The 20,543-nt window shown below is 41.0% G+C and overlaps 1 protein-coding gene across 4 annotated transcripts in view; it reads left to right on the top strand.

The window, feature by feature from the left end:
• The first annotated feature begins 242 nt into the window (after positions 1-242).
• The window catches only part of rras2 (RAS related 2), an 89,997-nt gene continuing 69,696 nt past the window's right edge, over positions 243-20,543 (top strand). The window contains exons 1-2 of one of the 4 annotated variants that reach the window (XM_059652046.1): positions 243-364; positions 607-792. In XM_059652046.1, the coding sequence (XP_059508029.1) occupies positions 691-792 (102 nt within the window). In that variant the 5' untranslated portion in view covers positions 243-364; positions 607-690. Of the gene's footprint in view, positions 365-606; positions 793-876; positions 959-1,254; positions 1,275-20,543 lie in introns of those variants that run through there. The other 3 variants (XM_048546146.2, XM_059652047.1, XM_059652048.1) reach the window with 3 other exon arrangements.

Genomic DNA, 20,543 nt, shown 5'->3' with positions numbered 1-20,543 from the left:
ACAGTGGAGAGAACTGAGATGTGATTTCCTCGTTTTTTTTTCTGAACGAAATTCTCAAGACATTTTATGAAACAGGGTTAGGGTTTTTTTTAATAACCCAGTGTGGAGCTGGGAAGAATTCAGCAGGAGAGGCAGCGCCTGAGGAGCAAGGAAAGTGGACGTTTCGGGCCGGGGAGGAGTGAGTTAAACCAGGATGGTGGAGGAGGAGGAATAGTGGACCTGGGCTGGGGGTGGGGGAGCTCGCCTCGCTGGGAGTCTGATGGGGCTGAGTGTATGAATCGTCAGCGGCGGATCGACATCTGATCGCATTTGCTGACGAGCTCCGGCGGCCGTTACCAGGCCTCATCACCCGCCCTCCACCGGTGTATGTGAGCGAGTGTGAGGGGGGGGTGGCTCCGAGTATTAGCGCTTCCTGCTCTCGCCGGCGCACCCACTTCCATGAGTCACACTGTGACACACCGTTCGCTCCTTTGTGTCACCCGGACAAGTTTCTCCACCTCACCGTGCTGCTGAAGTTTTATTTCTTTTTATTCTGTTTTACCACCCACCCTTCCCTCCTTCTCTTCCCCCCCCCCACCTCTCCTCCTCCTCGGGCGGGTCTGTCAGTCGGTGCGGGAAGGAGACTGACTGACTGACTGACTGACTGACTGAGGGAGGGAGTCCCAAGCTCCGGCCCCAGGCCTGGTTACCATGGCAGCCGCCAAGGACGGAGTGGCCCAGGAGAAGTACAAGCTGGTGGTGGTGGGCGGCGGCGGCGTGGGCAAAAGCGCCCTCACCATCCAGTTCATCCAGGTCAGTGTGTGTCTGTATGTGTATGTGTGTGAGCGTAGGGGCTCCTCACTTTCAAATTAATCCAGACCGCGGCTTCGGCCTACTCTCCTTCCTGCTGTACGGGGCGGGCGGAATGAATCGGGAGCTGAGATTGCGACTCGGCCCCGGAGGCCTGCCCTTGATTTCGGTCTGTCTGGCGCGGTTTATTCCAGCGGGGATGAGCTGTCTCAGCCTGTTTTAAAACCTCCCAGGGCTCCATTCTGACCCGGCTTTCTACCCCCCACCCCGGCTCTCCTCGTGTCCACTCCTCGGCCCAGTGGTGGGGATTTGGGCGCTTTCGGCACACTTGCAGCTGTTGGTCCGACACAAGCTTCTGCTAATCCGCGTCTCTTTTTCACCCTGACGTTTAATCAGTAAAAATACATCGGTTCTCCCCTTTTGTTTTTGTGTTTTCCCCCCCCTCCCGATTTGTTTTACCGGGATCAGAGCCCATGCCTAACACGGTACTTGCCTGAGCTTGTTGAATAGATTTTGAGTGGAAATCTTAACTTTACAAAAACCGTTTCGTGTTAAATTGATGAAATCTCTCTTTTTTGACTAGTTAGTACTTTTAATTTCATGCGTTAAGTGTCTGTAAGATTGATGAAATCGTCGTTATCGGCCATAAAAGTTGTGATCTATATCGATGCCGTTCCGTTTCATTTATGTGCAAATAGTTACTATACTCTTGGGGGTGGAGTTTAGTTTACGAGTTTAATGAGGGCCTGCAATGATTTTTTCGTACGACACGATTGAAGAATTATTTCAGTTTTTGAAGAAGGAACTTGCCTAGCTTTAAAAAGCTGGAGGTGCCATTTGGCTTGCATTTCTTTCATGGCTTTAAGACGCATTATTTGTTAGTAGAGGCGAGCAAAAGTTTTTGTTATGGCTTGTAATTCTGTACTTTTGTATCGAAAGCTTGCGACGTATTATGCAATTTAAGCAGCTGCTGCATTTTAACCACGATCTGCTTACAACTGTCAGTACCCTTCAGCTGTCACGTTAAACCTGTCACTGACTGTAGCCAGCATTCCAATTCCCTTGCAGCTTCTGAGTCAATATTTAACTACTTCAACTTGTACGATTTCGATACTCGAGTGAATAATTTGATACGTGCTTGTTGATCTCCCATAGATTGTTATTGAGTGAAAAGATTACACAGAAGTGTGAACTTGTGAAGTACTTCAGAAAAGTACTGTATAAATAAACACAGGCAGTCACTTGACACAGTAGTCAGAATATCTGTAACCTCTAAGTCACCTTTCAAATACTTATTTTAAAGGCAGTCAGCAGTTTAACATAGTGGCATAATGGCATGGTTTAACATACTGGCCATCATCAAATCTTTGCACTACAAGCAACTTGAAACTTAATTGGTAGATACGTTAATGGTGCAGTCCCTCACTGGATATTCTGTGGACAGTGATTTAGCTGCTGACTCACCAAAGCGCCTCTTCCAAGTCAGCAATGTAATATCATCCTCTCCAGTTGCCTGGGTGGGTGCAGCTGCACCAACACTTTAGAAACCCGAAACTATTTGGGATAAGAGCCCTCCTCTGGATTGGCAGCCAACTCATCACCTTAAACAAAGAACTGCAGATGCTGGAAATCGAAACAAAAACAAATTGCAGAAGAAACTCAGCAGATCTGGTAGCACCAATGGGGAGAAAGCAGAGTCAATGTTTTGGATCCAGTGACCCTTCGTCAGAACAATGGACCTGAAATGTTGACTCTGCCTTCTTTCCACAGATGCTGCCAGACCTGAGTTTCAACAACAATTTCTTTTTTAGTTTCATCATGCTTAAATATGTGTGTTCATTATCAGCCCACAGTCTGTATCTACAGAGTACATGGTAGAAACTTGCCAGTGCTTCTTTGGTTGCACCTCCTAATCTGCAAACTGCTGCGAAGAAGAACAGGAATAGGGCTGATGGGAACATAAAAACTGGCAAGTTCTTGCTATGTCTCACGCCATGCTGACTTGCTTGTTTGTTATTTTTCCCTTCATTCTTGCTTGGCCAGGTTCCTTGGAACACCCTACTGAGCCACATGTGTGAATACCTGTATTATACAGACCTGCTGTGGTACACGAATCCAAATCCACATTACCTCAAGGCAGAGAATGAACAATATCCGCTGGCCTTGTTGCCGACACCTAAAACTCATAACTTTGGAAAAAGATGATAGAAAATTGGCTAGCTGTCAGAAAACAATATGCATAATGGGTCATTTTCTGATTGGCAAGATAATGAATAGAGTCCTGCAGGATCCATACAGAGGTCTCTGCTTTTTACAGTTTATATTTGTGACTTAGATGAGGGCAGTGAAGTTATAACTGATTTGCAGAAGATGCATACAGTGTAGTAAGGACATAAGGAAATTGCGGCTAATAAATATAGAATGAGTGATTGGGGAGGAATCAGACAGATGGGCAATAGTTCAGGAAAATATGAAATTGTTTGCTTTGGCATGAACCCATCCAGCTGCTTGGAGAGAATACCATTATACTGCTATACCTGCCTCTGTGTGTGTGTGTGTGTGTGTCTGTGTCTGTTCCACAAGAATTTAGTGCCCTGGTACAACAAGTAATTAAGAAGGTTGATGGAATGCCTTTATTATGACAGCAATTGAACATATGAATAAGGATATTCTGTAGGGATTGTTGAGACCATACCTTGAATATTCTGCAATTTTCCCTCTCGTACCTAAGGGTAAAGATATATTAGAAACAATGCAGAAGACACCAGGAATGAATGGATTGACTGGACTTTGGAAGAGTAAGGGGCGACTTGATTGAAGTATCCAATATCTTGAACGTCGTCAACAGGTGGATGTGGAAATGATGTTACTTGTGGATGTGTTTGTATCTACCAGCATCGTTTTAATATTGGGGTTTGACCTTTCTGGGCAGATATGAAAAAGTTCTTTCCAGTGTTTTGACAATTTGGGACATTGTGCCTCAGCATCTTCAGCAAGAGAGCCAAAGATCGTCAGGAATAGATGAGATTTTAAAATAAAGGATAAAACATTAAACATTAAACAGATGGAGTGCAGCAAAGGTTTGCTGGATTTGTTCCTGGAATGGCTGGATTGTCCTATCTTTGGAATCCTTTACGTGTGGCTGCGGTGGCTCAGTCTTTGTGTATGTTTAAGATAGGGTTCAGTTAAATGATTAATTATTGATTGTGTAATGGGTTATGGAGATTGAACACTGGAAGGTGCAGGTAAAAGACAACAGCTATGACTAATTAAATGATGCAGCGCATGTAAAGGGCTAAATGAGGAGGCTGAATGAGGAGTTTCTACTTTTATTTTTGTATATTTGATTGGTTAAAATCTCACCATATCCCAGTCTTCATTTCCTTTTAGTAGAAGAAATAATACATTTTGCCTGGTTCTTTCATAATACAATGCATAATTCAGTTAGTAGCATTGCAAGAAATCCTCTACCTTTTGATTTCATTGATATTTTGATAGTGTGTAGAAGGCAAGCAACACTGTTTCTTAAACGTATCTGATTTGAGGATGAGCAGAGTCCAACAAAGATGTAGAAATTAACATGTGTAATTCAATGTAAACTCACATAGAGGACTTCAAATAAAAAAAACTGAGATTAAAAAAAAGCAAATCACATAAATATTTTAAATAATAGTTAGATCCTGATAGCCTGAGACTCAAAACTTGTAAATGTTTAAGTTGCAGATGTACCTTAATAGTTTAGGGGGAAGAAAAATGTTTCCATGTTAGTAAATTCTATTATGTGGAATCACAGACTTAACCTTTTGCCATCCTTCACCTATTTATAAACTGAAAATCTCTGAGGTATAGGCATAATGAAGCTTGTAGGCCAGCTAGGCAAATTGGACAGCATCTTTTTAATCTTTGTTTATTTGCCATTCTGAAAATGCAGCAAGTTTTACAGTATAACACTGGTCAATATTATTCTTTAATGCAACATTGAGAGTGTGTTCACTGATTTTTGTTTTAGAAAAATGTTGGGGTTCAGATGCAATGTTTGCGGATTTGGTCACTTTTTTTTTGTTGGAAACTGACAGTAAAAGATGCCCAGTTGTTTCAGTCAGACAGTGAGATTGGTTTGCTTTCAATGAATCATTGATGGTAGTCACCATCTTACTTTTGGAAATAAGTTGGCAGTTAAATACCAGTGAAGTCTGCTTTAAAAATCTGATTTGAGCGGCAGGTAGATATGGATAAATTGTGCAAGGACTCTCTTGTATAAGTTCCCTGGTTAATTTTGGAAGACTCTTGAAACTTTTCTCCTTACACCCCAGGTTGAGAACCTCTGTCTTTGCTCATAATATATCCTGTTCATCTGTTTCCCCAGGCTCATTGACCTACATTAACTACTGGTCTTGATCTTCCTCAAATTTAAAATTCTTATCTTTATATTTAAATATAAAGATATTACTTCCCTATCCCATTCCCCAGGTTTACAACCCACTAAATATGTTCTGCATCCCTGCTGCGTTTACAAATGATGGGAGGAACAGAGACATAGGTGGGAAGATAGAAATGAAGTAATTTAGACATAGTACAAATTTTAAATGAATTATGGGGTATCAGATGCTAGTGAACTCTGAAGGCGGGTAGGATTTGTTGTGGAAAATGATAGAGGCAAAAGCATTTAGATGAACTGAAGTAAATTGTGCAGATTGTTGAACAAAGATGATACTGAACCTCTGTGTTCTCTGTCAGGAAGTAACGAATCAGGTGCATGAGGAAGCAGGAGAGTTGTAGTAATATCACTGGATGTGTAACCCAGAGTCCCAGGCTAATTGTTCTGCAGATATGGATTTAAATCCACTGTGGCAAATATTTATTGAATTTAAGGGTGGCCTAATGGTGACCATTGTTAGTTGTCAAAGGAAATTTACCATCCTACCCTCCATGTAACTCCAGAACTACAGCCATATAAGTGACAATTTACCACCTTCTGAAGTGGCCTTGTGAATCACCCAGTTCAAGAGCATTCAAGGATGGACAATAAATAGTGGCCTGGCCAATGATCTTCGCATTCTATGACATAATAGAAACAATGCAGAACAAATAACTGTTCCCCATTTCCTCAGATCCTTGGACCCAAGATGTTAACTCTAATTTTTTTTTCTCTCCACGGATACTGCCAGACCTGCTGACCTTTTCCGGCAACTTCTGTTTTTATTCCTGATTTACAGCATTTACAATTCTTTTGGTTTTTGTTCCCAATTTCCAATTTAATAACCTGATTCTGCCTCCAACCTTTGGTGTTATTTTTTTTCTGGGAAAGTTTGGAGGACCCTTGCCATTTGCAGCACAATGAATGGAGTATTGGGGGAGAAGTCACTAAGACCGTGGGAAGAATGAGTGACTAAACTAAAACTTGGGTGTCCTCTGCCAGCATTCTGTTTATCCTCTTTTTCATGCCCCCTTCAAACTGTCAGTTTCCTATGTCAAGAGTGTCCGTGCCCATGTCTGTGGTTTCATATTTGATTTGCAGGTGCCCATGTAGAAGAGAAAGGGGCATTAAACCAGTCATGATCAAATAGCCATTGGATTGTATGCAAGATCTTTGAGTGTATGGCTGTTGTTCATTGGATGATTGTAGCAAGCAGTGCTGACTTTGGCTTTGTAGTATGGGTGTTGATCGAATTTAGTGATCTCCATGTCCTGAATTACTGACTTATTCTGCCAAAAATGTTGAGATTAAGTTTGAGAAAGTGAAGGTGGAAGTCTTTTTCATGTCTTGCACATGTTGTCTAGGTCTCACTACTGTGGATGAGTGCACAGGATGTGGGGTTGGTGGAGTTGAAGTTTGGTGTTCTTGGTCATTTCATTATTGTATGTATTCTTACTCTGCATATATTTAATAGCTGCAGGTTTTGTGATAGATATTTTGATTGTAACATTAAATAACTGCTGATGGTTATGGAGCTTGCATATATGAAGCTATCCTCTGCTTGACAGCTTGGTACTATCATCTATTCACACCAATAATGTCTTGGATCATGAGATTTGTTTTCCTGATTCTGATTTCAATCTTATATCTGCTCATTGACGAATCATCCATTGAGTGATTACTCTTGACCTGGAAGCATTGCAGTCAAGAAAATTTGTAATTCCAAGAAAGTTTCCATTGAATCTGTAACTTTTCTTTGTCATGGAGTGAATTAGTTAATTGAGTGCTTTGAAATCCCTCTAAGTGGGCTGTTATTGACAAATTAAATGAGCATATGCTGTGTAGTATTTCAGGTGCAGAATCTGTGCGTAACATTAATACTTCATTTCACTCCATCCACCATAAATGCACAGTGGTAGCAATGTATACCATATGCATGACGCACTGTAAAAATTTACCAGACTTTTTACACACAGCTTCCAGACCCATGATCAATGCCATCTCATGGGCAAGTGCAGCAGTTACATGGCAACACAGTCAAGGGCGAGTGCCCTGCCAAACTTCTCACCATTTTGGCTTTGGAAATATACTTGTGTTTCTTCACTGTTGCTGGCTCAAAACCTGAGAACTGTCTTTGTAGGAGCACTTTGGATGTACTAACACCTAATGGATTGCAACAGTTAAAGAACGTGACTCACTACCATCTTCTCCAAAGGTAATTAGTGATGGGCAATTAATCCTGGCCAATGTAACTCTAATTCCATGTTTTAATTCAGTTTCTGAAAGTTGTACGCTGAATAATATGCATGAATGAAGAAGCTTACATTTATTAATTTTGAAACCTTTTGGATTTCCCAGTGATACAATTTTCAAGTTCTGCCACTGAAGTTTTGGAGTAAAGACAACACGGAAAAATTCCACAAACAGCAATGATCTGTTGGTGCTGGTTGAAAGCCAGTATTGGCTAGGATGCTTTGTTGTTCTTTGTAGCACTGAAGTGTATTGGTTGCAGATTGATCACATCAATGTTGGGTATCTCTTTATAATACATCATGAAAATTATATATTTGTGTTTCAAAGATTATGCACGGAGCAGGTCACCCCATTTAGAAGAGAACATGCACGTTTTCGAAAATGTTCAGTTTATTTGGCTTGGTTCTGGGACTTTGGTCTCTTGAATTGGAAAAATGGTCTTGAATTGAACTTTCAATCTTGAGCGCATTTTGTTTAAAAATCCTAGCCCCACCATGTGACAGTTTTTAGTTTGAACTGTCAGAATTGTAGAGGGCATAATTTGAGTTTACAGGTTTCAAAAACAATACAGAAAATTTAGGATACACTTCAGCTTGCAATACATGATTGATTTACAGAGTAGACGCTTGTTGAAAGCCGTTGTTGTTTTAGCTCTTCCAGAAAGATTCTGTATCCAGGAATAGGTTCAATATTATAGGTTTTAGTACACTGAGATGAGAGCATTGTCACAGGAATTCTAACCATCTTTCCTTTTGGCTCTTCAATGGTGTGTATTTGTTGAGGGTAGTCTATAGAGATACTCTTACGTATCACTTAGTGGGAGGGTAGCTAGAACCTATGGTGAAATTTGTTGTCCACGGTTGTTCAATGGGAGATGTAGGCTTCATGGATTTCATTTTCCTGTACTGTGCAACACCACAGAATGGCACTGCTTGCCACCCAGATCTTGTTTTGATTATATACCCAAGACTCTTAACTTCTGCAGTTACAGTGATGACTTTTAAGAAATACCCTGCATTTACTTCAAATGTAAGTAAGATATTCAGCTGAATAAACTCTGGTTTTGTTTTCAGCTGTTTAATTTTCCTGGACTTAATACATTGAGATGTCACAATCAATATTGCAGGCCATTCTTAACTTCTGAGAGGTTTTTAAAATATTACCTATTAACTAAGGAAAACATTAAAAGACTAAGCCTGAAGTTGCATCTCAATCACAATAAAATCACGCTAGTTGTTATAATGTCTTGTGTAGATAGCTAGGTGGATGAGCATGTGGCAAGGTTACTTCTGATACAACAAACTTAATACAGTGCTTTCATGTACAAGACAGTGATGTCAGTCAACCAGCACAGTGTAAATTTTCCAGTGGTGCACTTTGTTTTTTAGGTTTCAAATTTTAAGTTGATTTCTTAATCTAACTTTCTGTTTACTTGCTGGAACCTGCAGACCTCCCCCTGGAAGGTTAACAGCAGCAAATGTATGGGAAAACACCCCTCAAGCTCCTCTTCAAACTATACACCATGCTGACTTGGAAATACGTTACCATTCTTTCAGTGCTGGAAAGCAAAATTCCCTCCTCCCCAGCAGCACTCTGAATGTAGCTGCACCACGTGCGTTTCGTGAAGATGGCTCACCACTATCTTTTTTTATTTGGGGATCAACAAATGCTGGCCATGCTAACAACATTGATATCCCTTCAAAGAATAAAGAAAAGTATTCAATGCAATCTTCTTGATGCTAAGCAACCTAATTGTTTTGTTGACTTTTCACAGACTGCTGTAATATGTCGGGTTGAGTTAGCTTGTTATTTTAGCTGAACTATTTACCCAAATTTAAATCTTTTAAAAGTGTATCAAGTTTTCTAGTTTACTATCTCCGAAAGTTTTATACTGCCACAGCACTGAAGTAGTCTTAAAAATGTCGTAAATGTTATCCCATGTGATTGATTGTTGTACACTACTCCTCCTCAACCTTCGTGAAGCCGTTTGACTACGCCAACCTCTTCCAACATCTCTCTGCATTGCCATGTTTGGTGTTCCTGAACCTTGTTTTGAACTGCCACAATTAGTAGTGCAGGTCACCTTTACACCTATGAAGTATTTTAACATATCTGTTAAGCAAAGAAAGCATTGAGCTGGGTAGGAAAACAGCTGAACTGGACTATCCTTGCCTGTATGTTCACTAATGCGCAAATAATGATTTCTGCTTCCATTCCTGTGTTGTTAATTTGAGAATTGCAGCCCTGAAATTCCATCTCTTATGTTTTTCAACACAAAATCTACCTCTGAACAACTTTTAATTTTTCAGAGATTTGGCTTTAGATTGTTTCATAATGCTTTTGTGAAGTGACTTTGCTACATTTATATGAATGTTAATTGTTTTGTTAACTTAAATGAACAAAACTCTGCTGTTTTGTGAAACCATAATTAAAGGGAGTATGACATAACATGAAATATTTCTGTCATCTTATGTAAGTCATTGAAGCAGAGTGCCCGGCTGCTCTTGAAATGTCAAGCAGTAATTGACCATTGTTTTATATGTTCATAGCTTTATAGCCAGAACTTCCATCTTCCACTTAGTTCCATGCTTTACCTTATAAGGGATAGTTACAATAGGTTTAGCTTTATTCAGATAAAACAATCCCTTGTGAGGACCAGGAAAGTGCCATTTTTTTAACTGGTTCAACCTTGCACAGCTGGCTGCAATGTAAAAATGAACTTGCTGAGACATGTTGCAGCTGGTGGCAGGAAAGACGGAGTAGAAAATACTTCTCTAACACCTTGCATTGGTGGATCTTAAGTTGGCTTTTGTTTGAAGTTGAATATTAAAAAGAACTTGCTTGTGTGAAAGTTATGCTCATTGCATTAGTTTCTCCAAAGTAACTGCATCTTTTAATTTTATAATGGAATGCTGCCCAGTTGCCTCCATAAAGATGTCAGTATAGTCTTACTTTTGGAGGTAGGTCTGCTCTAGATAGTTAAAATTATCTGATAGTAAACAAATAACAGAAACTCTTAAAATAAATACCAATTTGATGTGATATGAAGCGGTATTTTTGGAACAACAAATTAAAGTTCTTAGTCTTAAGAGCTGTTGTTTCTGACCTGCATTTAAATTTGACGCTCCCCATAATGCAGATGAGAGATTAATGACTCAATCATGTCTATGCAACATCTCTGCTGTGTTAAAAATTAAGTAATCTCAGAATTAGTTTTGAAAAAGCCCTGAACACATTTATTTCAGTTACTTAATATGAACAAACCTTTATTGTTAAACTAAAAGTAGGTGCTGCTGGTTTTGATCCAAAATCATTGCAATTCAGGATCACGCACCAGAGAAATACACTTTTTTTAAAAAAAAAGTTGAATAAAATTCAGGATAATTTTTGTGGTCATTATTTGTGCATGTTGGTTATTGCAGAAATTAATTCTAAGAAATAGCTTTTCTTGGAAGGTGTTACAACAAAAGTTTTAAAACAGCCAATAGTCATTTCAATTTTAATTTGCCACTGAATATAGTAAGCAAGTAGCACTGGAGAAATGTACTCTTAAAAATTGACATTCTCAAAAATAGATCAAAATGAAATGCAATGACTGTAATTTGAGTGAGAAGGGGTGTGTTAAATTTAGCTATGTGAGGAACAACATGGTTTATTTTTATGATGCAACAATCATAGCTGTGGTTCGGAATCTGGTTACAAGTATTAGCTCAAAATGGGAATTGTAAAAGCACTTGTATTCTTTTGTGTTCTTTACAATTTCACCAAGCCATTTTTCGCACTTTTTGAAGCAGTACTATTAGTTCAGAAATAGACCATGTTCATTTCTAGTTCCTTGCTTCTCTCCCTCTCCCTCTCCCTCCCTATTTGCTATTTGCGTATGAAGAACTGTAGCCTTGCAAAGTACCCAGTTCTCTGTGCATTTCACACATACAGCTTTACGTCTCAGTCACTTGAGCAATTGGTTTGATGTGAATTGTTTTTCAGATTTCTATTTCAGGAAGTCTGGAGGTAGTTTTTCTTGGCTGAAATGCAAAGATTTTTGTGCTTGTTTATTCTTTTTCAAACTATAATCAGTTATATCACTTGCAGCCTCAATTATTAATGGGGGCAATGTTAATTTAACTTAACCTAATTCCCATTTTGGGCCTACTTGTTATCAAGGTAAACAACAGAGTTAGGATTTTATAGGTTTGACGGGTGCTTTGATTGAGGCTTATAAGATTATGGGTGTTTGAGTTGACAGCGTATTTTGATCTGACAGGTTAACAAGGCCCAAGCAGTTTTTAGGTTGAGAGGTCAGATTTAAGATAGATATCAGAATGTGCTCATTTTCCAGAGTACTGGCTAGTTTAACCAGTATGTGTTGGTTCCTGCATTCTTTCAAAGAGAGTTGTGTTCAAGGTCATTTCCTATAACAGGTAATGTACAGCATTATCATAGTGGGGTGACCTCAAAGGCAAGTTAGTCTAGGAGAAACTTCCCGAATTTCTTTCCTAAACTGGTCTAGGCTTTTCCCCCGCCTTTTTTTCCTCCTCCTCCTCCTCCTCCTCCTCCTCCTCCTCCTCCTCCTCCCCCCCCCCCCCCCCCCCAAGAGAGCACAATTGGATGGGTTCAAAGAGTATATATTCCGTTGCACAAGGCACAAACATCATGTTGTAAGGGCTAGATTCACCAGAGGCTCTTTTCACATTTCTGCATTGAAGTTGCTTAATATAGTTATGTTCATTAATAGGAATGTGCTGTCAGAATCCATATACATCAAAATACTGACTTTCTGTACTTGGCTATTCTAAATTTTCACTTTGTTGAAGTAATCTCATTAACTTTTCACACAACTTATAATTGTGAAATGAATACAAAATCACAAGGAGTTGTACTCCTTGTTCATTTACTCAGTCGTCACCTAGTCTTTTTATTGGACATAGTACATTATGGAGAGCAGTCAAGTATGATTTTATGCTTCTCTCAAAACTAACTACAGTTGATTGTGACTTCAATGAGTCAACAAACTCATTAGAAATAAATTATTCCTTTAAGTTTTATGATATATTTTCTGTATGTATTTCTGGAATCTGCTTGGAATTTGTACTAGTATTACACGTTGAAAATGCTGAGAAAACTTGGCTGGCTTGGCAGAGTTTGTAGCGAGATCAGAGTGGACTTCGTTAAATAAGAGGATATTAATTGTAAACAATCATAAAAATGATATGATCTTCTCAACATCAGGGACACCAGCCATTAATTAGGTGAAGGTTTTTCTAAATACGTTTTATTCTGTAAAAGTTCATCCTCCACTTCTCCTTTTTAAATTTTTTATCCCACTCTGACTCCGTCTTTGATCTACTTCATTTGTCCTATGGCCAGCAGGTTTGGAGAGCATCATTCTATCTTTTTGATAGCTACTTTGTAACCATTTGACTTTGATACTGACTTCAGCTGTAGTCTTTAAAAGCTCGCTGTCTCTTTTTGGCAAGATACATTGATTACCCTGTCTTGGTAGGATAGTGTTCACCCCTATTCTTATTTTTTTTTAATCTTTCCTGGAGGCTCTTAGATTTCTGCAACCTGTTTGTTGCCAGGTTTCTGTGCTTCCAATCCTGCTTGCCTTATCCCTAACTGTGTTGCAAAATTCCCGTTGTTTAAAGGTTTGCGTCTCTGTTAAATTACTTGAATGATAAACCAAAAGAAAACAATCTCCTATTCTCCAGTAAACACCTGCCTGTTAATGTTGCTTTCTTACATGTTCATATTGACATTCCCGCAGTCATCTCTAATATTCTCCAGTTTTTGACAAGCTTTTTATCCAAAATATGAATAGCTCTTTGTGTTTGCATGTTTAAAGATCTCGTATAGAATAAAAAATGATAGGTATGAATTTTCAAAATTTGAATGTATTTTTCATTAGAAGCACAATGGTAGTAGACACATGTATTGGTGCAGAGAATTTATTTTGTGCTGAAGTGAATTGGTCATGAATATTGGAGAAATTACTTTGATTTTCTCCGAGAAAAAACTGGAAAAAAAATGTGGAAGACCTTAGTGGTGTGGGCAGATGTGAAGATCCTTGGGGACAAAGGAATTTAAAAAAGAATAAAATCTTTTGGCGGTTTTGACTTAGAAACTTTAACAAGTGTTGTTGAAGAAGCTTTGAGGATTTGGAGTGCTCTTTATAAATAGGATAGATTTATACCCTGCAATGGCACATCACTCAAAAGCAGTACAAAAAGAAAAAGTTGACATTTCCATCATGTCTATTGGACATACAATTATTTTTAAGCATGTTGGATTGAAGTGGGCTTTTGAGGTATGCGTTTTAATTGTAAAGGAATCAATTGTAGTTTTTTCAGATAAGCGAGCACTCGTCTGTGACCTGGTGATCCTTGCCTTAGAAACCATGCTTTTAGATAACAAAAACTGGGATTGGGAGGCACGAAAGAGCTACAAACGGAGGAACAGGAGGACAAATATGTTGACCTAATGAGAAATCAAAATCGGAGAAATGAGCACATTACCTCAAGAAGCAGATTTCTCCCCGGAAGAGGTCAGATTTTCTGTGTGCCTCCAAGAATTGGGACTCTTTTTGTAATTGTATGGGCTGGTTAGATAAATAAGGTCTGAAACCTAGAAACGCACATAAATAACTTGGAAACTGTGAAGAGCTAGGTGTTTTTACCCAGCAGTGACCAAACCGCGAATCAGTGTTATTGGTTGGTCAGTTAAAAAGACACCTTGGAAAGTAAAAACATAATTGTCATGACTAAAATTTGTTGACATGAAAGCTGTGGTCACACATGAGTAACGACTGCCTACCCTGTGTGAATTTTTAAAAAAACATTTTGTGGAACCAACTGCATAATGCCATGCTGCTTAAGTAGAATACTTGTGATTAGTTAAGGCATATAGTACTGTTTGAAGTAGAATATACCTTTCTTTGTTGAAGTATTATTGCCTGCTTTTTCTTATTGGGATGTGGGCACAACTGGCTGGCCAACATTTATTGACTGCCCCTGTTTGTCCCTAAGGTGGTAGTGAGTTGCTTTCTTGAACCATGCTCTCTGTTGACCCACAGTGTCCTTTAGGAAGGGAATTGTGGGATTTTGACTCAGTGATCTTGAAGGAACCATGATTCTGTTTTCAAGGTAGGATGATGAGTGGCTTGCAGGTGGTAGCGTTCCCATGAATCTGCTGTCCCTGCCTTTTAGATGGCAGTGGTCTTGGATTTGGAAGATGCGATCTTCAAGTTCTTTGAACTTCTGCAGTGTATCTTATAAGTAGTTGGTGCTGACTGGTGTTGGAGGGAGTAGATATTGTGCTAATCAAGTGGGGTGCTTTGTCCTGAATGGTGTCAGGCTTTGATTGCTGTTTGTGAACAGGCTTTAGGGGATTCAGGATGTGTCTTACTCATAGCGGTATTCCTAGCTGCTGTATCATATGACCAGTCCAGTTGACTTTCTGGTCAATGGTAACTCCTAGGAAGTTGATAGTGGGAGAGTTCAGTGATGGTGACACCATTGAATGTCAAGGGTCTGTGGTTAATTGTCTCTTAATGGAAATGGTTGCTGCTTGGCATTTGTGTGGTTTGAATGTTACTTAGCTTTCAGCCCAAGCATGGATATTGTCCAGATGTTGTTGCATTTGGCCAGGGTTTGCTTCATAATCTGGTTCAGCATGAATGGTGCAGAACTATTCTGCAGTCCTTGATGAATATCCATACTTCTGTCCTTGCTGATGGATGGAAGGTCACTTTTTTTGAAGCAGCAAAGATAGTTGAGCCTAAGACACAATCCTGAGGTACTCCTGTAGAGAAGACTTTGAGCTGTGGTAACTGACCTCCAACAGCCACAGCCATCCATCTGTGTGCCAGGTATGACTCCAGCAAAGGATTCTACCCTGATTTCCATTGATTCCAGATTTTCGTGGTCTGCTTGATGCCACACTCTTATCAAATGCATTCTTGATGTCAAGCACTGTCACTCTCAGTTCACCCCTAGAATTCAGTGCCTTTTGACCATGTTTGAATGCAGTGATGAAGTCAGGAGCCAAGTGGCCTTGGTGGAATCCAAACTGGGTGTCATTGAGCAGATTATTGATGAGCAGGTGCTGCTTGATAGCCCTGATAACACATTCCATTTCTTTGCTGATAATTGAGATTTGGCTTAAAGGGCAAGTAATTGGCTGGGTTGGATTTGTCCTGTTGTGTGTGCAAGATACACTTGGGTGCTATTTGGATTAGTCAGTGCTGTAGCTGTATTAGAACAGCTTAGCTAGGGGTGTACTAAATTTTGGAGTAAGAGTCTTCAGTGCTTTTGCACGAATATTGTACATACCCATTACCTTTGCTGTATCTCATGTCTCCAACCGTTTCTTGATATCATAGGGTGTGAATCAAACTGGCTGAAGACTGCTATCTGTGTTGCAGGGGCCCATTTGATGTGGCCACCTTACTACTTCAGTCCCATTCACCACTGGAAATAATAGGCCAGCAGAGTTTTTAGGTCTGTTCCATTGGCATTGGGATTGATCAGTTGTGCCTATCCCTTGCTGTTTGTGTTGTTTGTTTGGCATGCAAGTAGTCCTTTTGGTAGCTTCACCAGGTTGACATCACTTTTTTAGGTATGACAGGTGTTGCTTCTGGCATGCCCTCCTACACTCTCCCCCTCTCCCCCTCTCCCCCTCTCCCCCTCTCCCCCTCTCCCCCTCTCCCCCTCTCCCCCTCTCCCCCTCTCCCCCTCTCCCCCTCTCCCCCTCTCCCCCTCTCCCCCTCTCCCCCTCTCCCCCTCTCCCCCTCTCCCCCTCTCTCTCCATTGAACCAGCGTTGATCCCTGGCTGGATGGTAATGGTAGGGAAAGGGTATGCTGGGCTATGAAGTTGCAGATTGAGTATGATTTTGCTGCTGTTGATGTGCATCCATAAGATACTGTGGGCCAGATTTGTTGCCAGATCTGTTCTAATTCTGTCCCATTTAGCATGGTGATAATGCCACACAACCTGATTGTACAGTGTTCTCGGTGTCAAGGCCAGACTTCATTTTCACCACAACTGTGTGGAGATCGCTCGTACCAGTGCTATTAAGGACAGATGCATCTGGCAGGCAGATTGGTAAGCATGATGTCAAATATTTTACTCCTCATCACGTACTGAAGACCCAGTGTAACAACTGTGTCCTGAAGGACCGGACCTGCTGAATCAATAATACTGCTACCTTGGTGGGCAATGAAATCTCCCTCTGAGTAGATTCTGCCCCCTTGCTATGCTTGGTGCTTTCTCAAAGTGTTGCTCAACATGGAGTACTGATTCATCAGCTGAGGGTGCATGGTAATCAGGAGGTTTCCTTGCTCACATTTGACCTGATGGTACTTCATGAGATCCAGAGTCAGTGCAGACATCCAGGACACCTTCCTCCTGACTATATAACCACTGTCACCACCTCTGCTGGGGGTCTCTTGCCAGTGGGACAGGATGTATACGAAGCTGATGGCTATGGTATCTGGGACTTTGTCTGAAAGCTATGATTCTGTGAGTACACTTGTGTCAGGCTGTTGCTTGCCTAGTCTAGGAGACAGGCATCCCAATTTTAGCACCAGCCCCAGATGTTAAGAAGGAGGACTTTGAAGGGTTGACAGGGCTGTTTCTGCCATTGCCATTTCAGGCACCTTTTGTATTTAATTGCTACCAAGTCTCAAGAGTGACTTGTCGTGCCATTTTTAGAGGGCAGTTCAGAGCCAACCATGTTGCTGTGGATCTGCAGTCACATGTCTGGTGGCAGTACAACAAAGGCATTGCCTCTCCTTTGTCTTTTAATTTATTTTGATTCTATTTTGTGTTGAAGTACAAGTTGCAAAAATGGGGTTGTCTTTGGGTATTCAATGAAGTTAACTGTTTTACTTTAGGGTTCTCCTGTGGAAATTTTAATAAATACCAATTTGCCGTGGTGGAGGGAATGTATGGTTTTGCTGATGGTAGGGTTGCTTTTTCCAAGATGATGTCAAAGCTGTTGAGTATGATGGAGGCGCAATCCTCTAGTATTCTTTGCCTATGCCTTGAACAAAGAAATAGGATTGGAAGATATGGATACGTGGATTGTTAAAGATGGAGTGTAGTTTGTAAAATTTAATGTTAAAATGGAAAGCTTATGGACAGCCTTGGTCTAAAAAGAATAAATCTAAATAAAAGAAGTAAAAAATTTGTAAAAGGCACAACACATTTGTGCAAATTATGGTAAGGTCTCTAACATTGCAGATTGCTTGCATCTGGTGTATTTAGTTGTTTAGACTTTGTGATTATTCATTTTGTGCAGGTTGGTATTGGGATAGATGTGTTTGATTTAGGTAAACTTGGTCTGTGGTAAAAATACTAATTTTCTCAAAGACTTGTTAAACTGTTTCAAACCAATTCTTGAATAAACTATGCATGATGAATATACTTTCAGTGGACCATCCTGTTAGAATCATGCATATAATTTAAAAGTTCAAAAGAAACTCACTGAAGGATGTGGAAGGGAAAAATACAACAGTCATAGATTATATTTATGTCTTGTCTTCTAAAATGAATATCTGACAAAGGAATCTGCACAGAAATTGGTAAAAATAATAAGTTTGCTGGTAATATTTCTGGAACCTCAGGATGTGATGTTGGAATAGCAGAATTAGAGGGCTGAAGTTTTATAAACCAGTTTATTTTGACCGTGTTGAATGCCACGTGATTTTAATCACATCCTTCAAAAAAAAGTTAAGAAATTTTCCATCCGTTGCACAAATCATTGCCGTAGGGGTTAAAGAGAGAAACATTCTTAGGCTCTCCTGTTGTGTTTTTGCATGTCCTGTTGTTTGTTCTATTAGATCTATACAGAAACACTGATTCTGTTATATTGTTTGCAGTGCCAATTATGTTGGGTGTTTACCCTGCTTCCTGTAGTAGAGGGTGCATGTGCGAGGTGGAGAGTTGAATGAAGTATGATATTGTGCAATTACCTGCAATACTTTTTCCAGTGAAGTGCCCCTTTGTTTGTTCGTGCTCGTCAAGCGGATCCAGCATCTCCTATCAGCTGTAAGATTCCTTTTCCATTATGTCCGTGTTCCATTATTATTGATTTGAGCCAAATTTTTGCGTTTCTGATACCAACTAATCTTGTGATAAGCCTGAGTGGATGTACAGGGTCAGTGTGCCATGAGACCTGAAGCATTGAAGTACGTTTGATAAAATAACTGGTTCGAGGAACTAGTTTAACTGAAAACCACTAGTATGGTGCATTCTGTGAAATTTGAGTACTGCATGATTTGTTTATTTTGGGGTTGCTGCTGCCTCCCTTGTTAGATCTCTAAAGTAGCTGATTGTTATGTTATTAGTTAATGAGGGATGCAGGAAAATTTGTTTGTTTGGTTTAAACTATTTATTAACGATTAGAATGGAAGAACAGATGCCACAAGAGCACAATTCCTGTCTTGTGCTTCTAATTAACTTTGCATCTTGGATCCCAGTATCGAAGTTTGGTAATAATTAAGCTAAAATGTTAGTAATAATTAAGCGAAGATGTTGAGTAATGGCAAAAAATCCTGTTGAGACTACAGAAGTGTGGCGCAATCAGGGTTAAAAATGTTGACTTAGATGTTGACTTTATTCCATCATAAGCTAGTCAGTCCTTTTGAAGTAAAATAACAGGAATAAAACACTGACAACAAAATGTGAGGCTGGATGAACACAGCAGGCCAGGCAGCATCTCAGGAGCACAAAAGCTGACATTTCGGGCCTAGACCCTTCATCAGAGAGGGGGATGGGGTGAGGGTTCTGGAATAAATAGGGAGGGGGGGGTGGGAGGCGGACCGAAGATGGAGAGAAAAGAGGATAGGTGGGGAGGTAGGGAGGGGATAGGTCAGTCCAGGGAAGACGGACAGGTCAAGGAGATGGGATGAGGTTAGTAGGTAGATGCGGGTGCGGCTTGGGGTGGGAGGAAGGGATGGGTGAGAGGAAGAACCGGTTAGGGAGGCAGAGACAGGTTGGACTGGTTTTGGGATGCAGTGGGTGGGGGGGAAGAGCTGGGCTGGTTGTGTGGTGCAGTGGGGGGAGGGGACGAACTGGGCTGGTTTAGGGATGCAGTTGGGGAAGGGGAGATTTTGAAACTGGTGAAGTCCACATTGATACCATTAGGCTGCAGGGTTCCCAGGCGGAATATGAGTTGCTGTTCCTGCAACCTTCGGGTGGCATCATTGTGGCACTGCAGGAGGCCCATGATGGACATGTCATCTAAAGAATGGGAGGGGGATGTGGAAATGGTTTGCGACTGGGAGGTGCAGTAGTTTGTTGCGAACTGAGTGGAGGTGTTCTGCAAAGCGGTCTCCAAGCCTCCGCTTGGTTTCCCCATTGGGAGGACCGACCGGTCAAGGAGGGGGGGATGAGGTTAGTAGGTAGGAAATGGAAGTGCGGCATGATGTGGGAGGAGGGGATAGGTGAGAGGAAGAACAGGTTAGGGAGGCGCGGACAAGCTGGGCTGGTTTTGGGATGCAGTGGGGGGAGGGTTCGAGCTGGGCGGGTTTTGGGATGCAGTGGGGGAACGTCCAGTCTCCATACACCTGTATTCCTCATGCAGATGGCCTCAAGGCCCTCTGCTTCCTGTCCCGCAGGCCTAACCAGTCACTATGCCTGCCTCTTTGTAGGTTACGTGGAACAGTCCCTCTTCCGCACCTACACAGGCCCCAAACCCCACCTCTTCCTCTGGTACATTGATGACTGTATCGGCGCCACCTCTTGCTCCCCAGAGGAGCTCGAACAGTTCATCCACTTCACCAACACCTTCCACCCCAACCTATCGTTCACCTGGGCCATCTCCAGCACATCCCTCACCTTCCTGGACCTCTCAGTCTCCATTTCAGGCAACCAGCTTGTAACTGATGTCCATTTCAAGCCCACCGACTCCCACAGCTACCTAGAATACACCTCCTCCCACCCACCCTCCTGCAAAAATTCCATCCCCTATTCCCAATTCCTCCGCCTCCGCCGCATCTGCTCCCACGACAAGACATTCCACTCCCGCACATCCCAGATGTCCAAGTTCTTCAAGGACCGCAACTTTCCCCCCACAGTGATC

This window comes from Stegostoma tigrinum, chromosome 17 (assembly GCF_030684315.1).
Source record: "Stegostoma tigrinum isolate sSteTig4 chromosome 17, sSteTig4.hap1, whole genome shotgun sequence".
In the NCBI taxonomy this organism is placed as follows: domain Eukaryota; kingdom Metazoa; phylum Chordata; class Chondrichthyes; order Orectolobiformes; family Stegostomatidae; genus Stegostoma; species Stegostoma tigrinum.
Note: the sequence above shows the minus strand (reverse complement) of the source record. Positions and strands in the feature narration are given on the sequence as shown.